Genomic DNA, 7,007 nt, shown 5'->3' on the forward strand with positions numbered 1-7,007 from the left:
GTGAGTACTTGGTTCATCTGCAATATTGTAAAGTTCTTTTGATTTGTTTTTTTTGTTGGATTTTTTGGTTTTGTTTGGGTTTAAGAATATTTTTTTTATATATATGTACAGAATAAAGCAGGAAATGGATGTCTTAAACCTGCTCCACCATGGAGAGAAGACAGACTACAGACTGGCAGAAATGCACACACCCCAGAAAGGAGAGCTGAGACATTTGGCATCAAGTCTTTAGAAAATCATGTAACAAACATGACGTTTTTAGAGAGCAAGTAATTGTAGCACTTAGAAATGCAGAAACTCCCATTTGAAAATAACACTTGCTGAATTTTAAATAATGCTTTCATTTGTGGAAAGTCAGACCAGGTTAATTTGAATTAAAGCTGTTGACCTTTGTCACATCTAATAGATGTCCCATTACTTAGCAATGACAACACCAGCTAGTCTAATTGTTACATATTTTTATAATGTGAATGCCTTTCCTATGCTCACTATTGATACTGGTTTTGTAATTAATGCTTATGAATGTCTTAATGGAGGTTTCAACCCAAAGATGCTGCTAATAGACATTTTATATAAAGAACCTTGTGCTGCATATGCTGTATGTAACACTACTGTTGAAGTCTGTAAACTCATCTCTGGCCTATTTCAGTCTATGTATTTGATAAATCAGAATCAGGAATATAGTCTGAAAGGCTGTGGCCTAAAGCACTGAAATGTTATCTTACTTACGATTTATGCCTGCAATTAAGTACTTCTAGGAAAAAAACCCTCTTTTAATAGCTGCACCACTGAATTTTAATCTTGTTGACATGATTCGTATTTCCAAAAGTGTATTTCTAAGTGATTAATACTCTTGATTCAAACCCCTTCTCTTTTACCCTCTTTATTTGTAGATGGCAGTTGTTGCTTCCTTTTTTATTAAAACTTACTGAGCAGAATTTGAATTGCATGTAGAACCACTGAAGTATTATGTAGACTTTACATTATACCATTTAAAATTTAAGAAAATAGATACTCATTATGACAAACTTCTGTACAAAGGGCATTACTTGACTTCATGATGCCATGAAAATACAACCTGGTGTGAAATACATATTTTCAAGTTCATCTGCTCTTTGTACACAGGCTTCTGTTGCATTTTTATTTCCAGTTCACCTTTGTCAAACACCATATTGTATTAGTTTAGCTAAATTAAGTGATGGCTAAATCATATGATTTTTCTGTATGTATTATGCTTGCACTGAGCAGAAGCAAAGCTGCCTGTGGAACATAAATACTCTCCAGCGTATCATTCTGTGCTTATTTAAAAACTTGTAGTGCTAGAATTCAGAGGAAAAAGTGGAAGCAGATTTTAATATACAAACTTATTGGAACTGGTTTATTCTTGTATGAATCAAGCATTTAATTTCCAGTTTTAAAAACGGGCACTAGGCCTTCCAATACCATGGAAATTACAGTATATAATAAAAGTAGCTGATTTAGTATCAAATACAGATGATAAGTGTGTAATTAATTTCATGAAGAAGAATTAAGACGTTTCAACAAAACCTCCCCGTACTCCTTCTGTGTCAGCAGTCCTTGAGTTACGCTCTTGCTTTCTTCAAATTTGGGTAGAACCACTGCAATGTATCCCTCGGTTGATGGCTAAAAAGCAAGACTGAAGTTAGCAGTGAAATAAAAGTTAGAAAGTAAAAAGCAAGAGTGTGTCCTACCTTTTCTTGCAGAATAGCAGGATTGCTAAGAATGTTTTCGTTCACTTCGATCAACCGCCCTCTTATACAACTGCAAAAGTGTTTAGATTCAGTAGAAGTGCACAGCGTGCAAAGGTAAGAAGAAAAAGGGGAAAACCTTACCTGTAAACTGTGTATTCCTCTCCATCTGAGGAAGATATCCTGCACAGAGGGGCAAGTTCTGTTAAAAACTGAGCTCCCTGCATTGGAAAAATAAACATATATATACTTTTAATTACACAGGGCTTTTTCAGGTATTACCATGAGCAAAATAAGTTTGTAAGCTTCTCAGAACAAAGCAAGGAAGCGTGATAGCTACAGGTCATTGCAACTCACGTTGCTTCCTGTGCTTAGTTATGTGCTGACTTAGTTATGTGCACAAATCAAACAGAAGCTTGTTTAAGACCTTACAGGTTTAGTCATAACGTTTCTTGCAGAATAACATGACTTGTAGTTTGATCAGATGAAAATCAGGGGATAGGGGAGAAAACCAGCACCATTTATTTCAGTATAACCAGGTTAAACTACACATACTTGTAAAACTAACATGAAACACACTGTACTAGCCCATCAGCTATCTAGGTATGCTTGAGGAAAAAGAGTAGTCTCCAAATCCTCTGCATTTTTGTGGAAAAAAATTTTCTATCTTTTCAGGGATGTTTAAGCCCCTCTGTACGCTATGAAAAAAATGACTAAAAGCAACTGTTAGCCTTGGTTTGAGCAACACGGGAAGCTGCTGGTGCCCCAGGAGCACTGCAAGACATTGGCTGAGTTAGACTTTCTCAAGAGGTGCCTGTCTAAATTCCTCAGCTGTGTAGTATTTGTTTTAAAATAAAATGTAAAGGCAACTTGGTAAGTTTCTATCCCAGAAAGGACAGAAAGTCTCAGGCAGTGTGAGAGATTAAAATGAAAATGAACAGAATAAAAAGTCGCACCCTTTTTGACTTCCCAGAGACCTTATTCTGGAGTCTGCTACAGTTGGCACTGATTTGGTAGTTAACACTTTTAATTGTTTTTCCACTTTGAAGAAGAGGATGGGCTTCTGCCAAGGTGATGACACAGATTCTGCAAGGAGAAACAGGGTTATTACACGGCAGTTGTGAGAAGCCATGCTCTTATGTGCTCTAAGCAAGCTCCACAACCTCCTCTGCCTATACTGGTAGGATTTAAGACCAACACTGACTTCTTCATTTTGGCTCCTAGTCTAAAATGGTAGCAAGGCCTTTGGTGTTGTGAAAGCTATTGTTTACTTCCACTCTTTAGAGCACAACATTCTTCCCTCTGCAGTTTAGCAGAAAAATTAAGCTTACTGCAGTGGGACTCACAGGACGGGCACTTACCAGACTGAGGGAAGAAGCAAGGACAGAGGGACGGGTCTGGGTGACAGCATGGGGGTTGAGTAGGGTAATATCTAGGACACAATTTACCCGAGCTAATGAAGGAGAATGGCAGATAGTTGCCAGCTGTAGATCAGAGACAAATTTTAGTTTCCCACTTACAAAAATATCAGATACAGGATCAAACTGGCCTCACTTTCCTCGGGGCATCTCACTTGATGCCTGCCATACCGAACTAAATGAAAACTGCATTCTGGCCTAAAGCAGCCCCTACAGGAGGTGCTTTATTCTGAGGTACCAGGCTGGACCACCAAAAGCAGTACACTGCTTAAGTTTAAACAGAACCACAGCTTTTAAATAGGCTGGAGATGTTCTGTCTGGTGCTGTACCCCATGGGAGCGTACCTGGCTCACTTGCACGCTGACAGCTGAAGGAGATACTCGCTTAAGACGATCAAGTAAAGCACCGTACTCTTTTGTTGGAAAACATAACGCGAGGCAATGTTTCTCAGAACAGCTAAAGGCCAACAGTGGTGAATAGTTACGGCAGATGAATCCTTTGGTGATCTGGGCTTTAGTTAACCTGCTGTTTGCGTTTTGTTTGATTCTAAAGGAGAGTTATTTCTTGTCATGCAGCTAGAGAGTTTGAGATGCAACCAGCTGTAGAAACTAGGCCTGCCTTCACCCCTGGGCTAGAACCATGCACAAACACGGAAAGCCCGGAACTTGTCAATAAATTAACAGAGATGAAGCTATTTTGTTTAAAAAGAGTTTATAACCTAGAGCAAGGACCAGAATTAACAGAACAGGAACTGCAGAGAAAAACCACGGCACAGAACTAGATCTTTCCCTGTGGACGGTGCATCTGTCTCCCTGCACTCCTCCTTTGGCTGCAAAGGTGATGAGGGGACTGGAGCATCTCCCTGATGAGGAAAGGCTGAGAGAGCTGGGCCTGTTTAGCCTGGGGAAGAGAGACCGAGAGGGGATCTTAGCAGTGTCTACAAATATCTTAAGGGTGAGTGCCAGGAGGATGGGGCCGGGCTCTTTTCAGTGGTGCCCAGTGACAGGACATGGGGCAACAGGCACAAACCAAAACATGGCAAGTTCCACCTGAAGATGAGGAAAAACTTTGCCTTGAGGGCGACAGAGCTCTGGAACAGGTGGCCCAGAGAGGCTGTAGATTCTCCTCTGGAGACATTCACAACCCACCTGGACACGATCCTGTGCAACCTGCCGCGGGTGACCGTGCCTTAGCAGGTGCCCGGACCAGGTGATCCCCAGAGACCCCTTCCAACCCCGACCGTTCTGGGATTCTTTGCAAGTTCTTGCCGTGCAGCTCCCTGCAAGAGGGAGCTGGATCCTGGCGAATATTTTCAGCATGTCCCAGCATCTCAAAGGGACCAGAACAGCTCCCTCCCCTCCACCCCTGCCTCTTTCTAAGGGGAAGGTGACAAATCATCTATTATTTCAAATGTTGCCTGTTAGAGCCGAGACCTAAAAAACCAAAAAAATCAACAGAGAATTTTACACTGCTTAGAAATATCAAGCTGAGCCACAGCTCCATCTATAACGGTAAAATACTTTAGCAGAGCATTTGGCTAAGCTGCTGTAGAGGCCAAGGGCCCTGCTATTTCAGAATTCAAAATAGCAAAATCTTCACAGACATTTGAACAAGCGTTTATATTTTTATTTCCTTTCCTCCATATCAACAGGATTGAAACTGTCATTTATATTAGACATCTGAGACTAATAACTACATATTTAGTGCAAATGCGAGGGTGTCCTTTCTCGCTGTTGCTGTCATACCTGTTATTCCCAGGTACTTGGGTTTCTGTTTCCAAAGAATGAGAAAGCGAACTGCATGAGATGCCCACAGGGGAGCCCCAGCTCTGCAAGCTGCAGCGAGGCGATGGCTCTGCCCTGCGCCAAGCATGCCTTCCTGGTCCCCTGAATTCCCCATGGGAGCAGGCGACCCACCGGGAACAACAAATTCCTCCTCATCTTCCCTCAACGCGTAAGGAACTGGCACTGCCAGTTTTTGTGCAGGCAGTAGTTCAGTTCTGCTCTTCCCTGGGGGACTGGACACCCCAGAAACACTCAGATGCCACCAGTCCCCCTGCGGTCAGAACAGGCTGTAGCGGCAGGGCAGGAGCTGGGCGGGTGAAGGTACCTTACTAAGAGTCCAAAGCAGGTGCAGGGTTGATTTGCTCCAAATCACTGGATATCCAGCTACATCGAAGTACCAGCAAAGTATGACGTTTTATTTCCTACCTTGCTCCTGCTGTCCATAGCAAACATGTACAATTAAAAGCAATTGAGTTGTAAATAGGAAAAGCTAAATGTTTGTTCAAATTGAGCCCATTCATTTGCTAGAAACCAAGTTAAACAAACTAATTCTAAATGTTACTATGGAAAAGCCCTCCGAAATGTTGGTCACCTGCTACCAAAGGTGATGTCAAGGGCCCTTTCAGCAGAAGAGGACACAGGGACCCCAGGGCAGCAACGCAGATGCCAAGTGGCCTTTTTACAAACCTGCTTGGGCAATATGGGTGTAATAAGTAAGGGTAATTTGCTGATCAAAGGGGTTTTTAACAAAAGGAATGATCTTGCTGTAATAGATTTGAGAATGCTTTGTCTGGTGAGAAAAGAGTTAACTGTTAACCATGAGGTTGCGAGATGTACCTTCTCAAGGCCAATGTTAAACCATAATCTCATGTTACTACGACAACCTTTGTCTTCGTCTAGACTTTAGTGTAAAAATAGTTTAGTTTTGTAATATACAGCTTCTTGCTACAGGACTGAGAGCGTAACTGTTTGCTTAAACCAGCCTTGAAGTTGAGAATAAAAGGGCTGTGTTACTTGTCCGAATTTGCGAGCCTGGATGGAGCTGCGACTCCCCGGCTGCCCAGCACGCTGGTTTTGCTTTCCTGCCTTAATAAATAATTAGTGAATTTATTTCGGGCTCTAGTTATTTCAAATTAAACTATAACATGGGGGAGGGGGTGGGGGGCAGGGACCTCCAGCTCCCCTGTTCTTACAGGTGTAGTAATTAACGATGGGACATGGTTTGGCGGTGGCCTTGGCAGTGCTGGGTTAACAGCAGGCCTCCGTCATCTTAAAAGGTCTTTTTGCGCCTGAACTATGGCTCTGGGATATAGGAAGGCAAAGGGCTGTCACTCCCCCATCCCCGCACCTGGAAAAATCCCGGTTCGCCCGGCATTCCGCGCTGCCCCCGCCAAGCCCCCGAGCCATTCCTGCAGGAGTGCTGCCCCCGGGTCAGGAACACACACCCCCCACCGCCCGGTGCGGGACCCCCGCGGTGCGGGACCCCCCCCGGCGCGGGACCCCCCCCGGCGCGGCACCCCCGCACGCCGCCCGCGAGCGCAGGGCCAGCAGGCGGCGCTGCCGCGTCCTGCCGGGCTGCACCGCCCGCTCCCCGCAGCGGCCCGGGCTCCGCAGCGCCAGGGCCGGCCCGCGGGCACCGCTGCTCGGGGACGGCGGCCCGCGGCCCGCACCCCGCACCCCGCAGCGTCACTCGCCTGTTGGAGTGCTGCAGCACGCAGAAGTCCTCGCACGGCCGCCCCTTCACGTCTGCAATAGGGCACAAGCAGCAGTGAGCGGCCGCCCCGCCGCTGCCGCCCGGCCCCGGCCCCGGCCCGGCCGTACCTGGCTTGTACCAGCGTGTAAAGTACCGCTCCGCGCCGCCGCCCGCCGCCATCCCGCCGCACCGAGCCGCCCGCCGGCGCGCAGCGATGACGGGCGGGGGCGGCCCCGGGACGGTGGACGGGGGCGGGGGAGGGCGGCTCCACGGCACCACCCACGGCACCGCCCCCGGCAGCACCCCCAGCAGCGCCCCTTCCTCCCCCCGCCCCCAGGTATTGCACGAGGCGATCGTTTTCACTAACTGTAAGAAAATATAATTTTACCCTTTTTTTTTTTTT

At 45.8% G+C, this 7,007-nt stretch overlaps 2 protein-coding genes across 2 annotated transcripts in view; one reads left to right on the forward strand and one right to left on the reverse strand.

Annotated features, from left to right (window-relative positions):
* CTNNAL1 (catenin alpha like 1) overlaps window positions 1-1,489 on the forward strand; it is a 58,826-nt gene extending 57,337 nt beyond the window's left edge. Inside the window, exon 19 of the mRNA XM_040588039.1 lies at window positions 112-1,489. Coding sequence (XP_040443973.1) covers window positions 112-273 — 162 coding nt within the window. The 3' untranslated portion in view covers window positions 274-1,489. The remainder of the gene's footprint in view (window positions 1-111) is intronic.
* Window positions 1,350-6,848, reverse strand: ABITRAM (actin binding transcription modulator). Its single transcript, XM_040588045.1, has 6 exons — window positions 6,733-6,848; window positions 6,606-6,657; window positions 2,666-2,795; window positions 1,854-1,930; window positions 1,713-1,782; window positions 1,350-1,644 (listed from the first exon to the last, which is right to left on the reverse strand). Exons 1-6 carry the CDS (start codon window positions 6,782-6,784, stop codon window positions 1,516-1,518), a joined length of 510 nt encoding a protein of 169 aa, XP_040443979.1. The 5' UTR covers window positions 6,785-6,848; the 3' UTR covers window positions 1,350-1,515.
* Window positions 6,849-7,007: the final 159 nt, after the last annotated feature.

Source organism: Falco naumanni, chromosome 3 (assembly GCF_017639655.2).
Source record: "Falco naumanni isolate bFalNau1 chromosome 3, bFalNau1.pat, whole genome shotgun sequence".
In the NCBI taxonomy this organism is placed as follows: domain Eukaryota; kingdom Metazoa; phylum Chordata; class Aves; order Falconiformes; family Falconidae; genus Falco; species Falco naumanni.

Bases quoted from the DNA above. Each gene is read 5' to 3' on its own strand.
- ABITRAM (XM_040588045.1), bottom strand. From the start codon at position 6,784: ATGGCGGCGGGCGGCGGCGCGGAGCGGTACTTTACACGCTGGTACAAG. The intron at 6,658-6,732 runs GTACGGCCGGGC...GCCCTATTGCAG, and splicing joins TACACGCTGGTACAAGCCAG to ACGTGAAGGGGCGGCCGTGC. The intron at 1,645-1,712 runs GTAGGACACACT...CTTGCTTTTTAG, and splicing joins CTGCTATTCTGCAAGAAAAG to CCATCAACCGAGGGATACAT.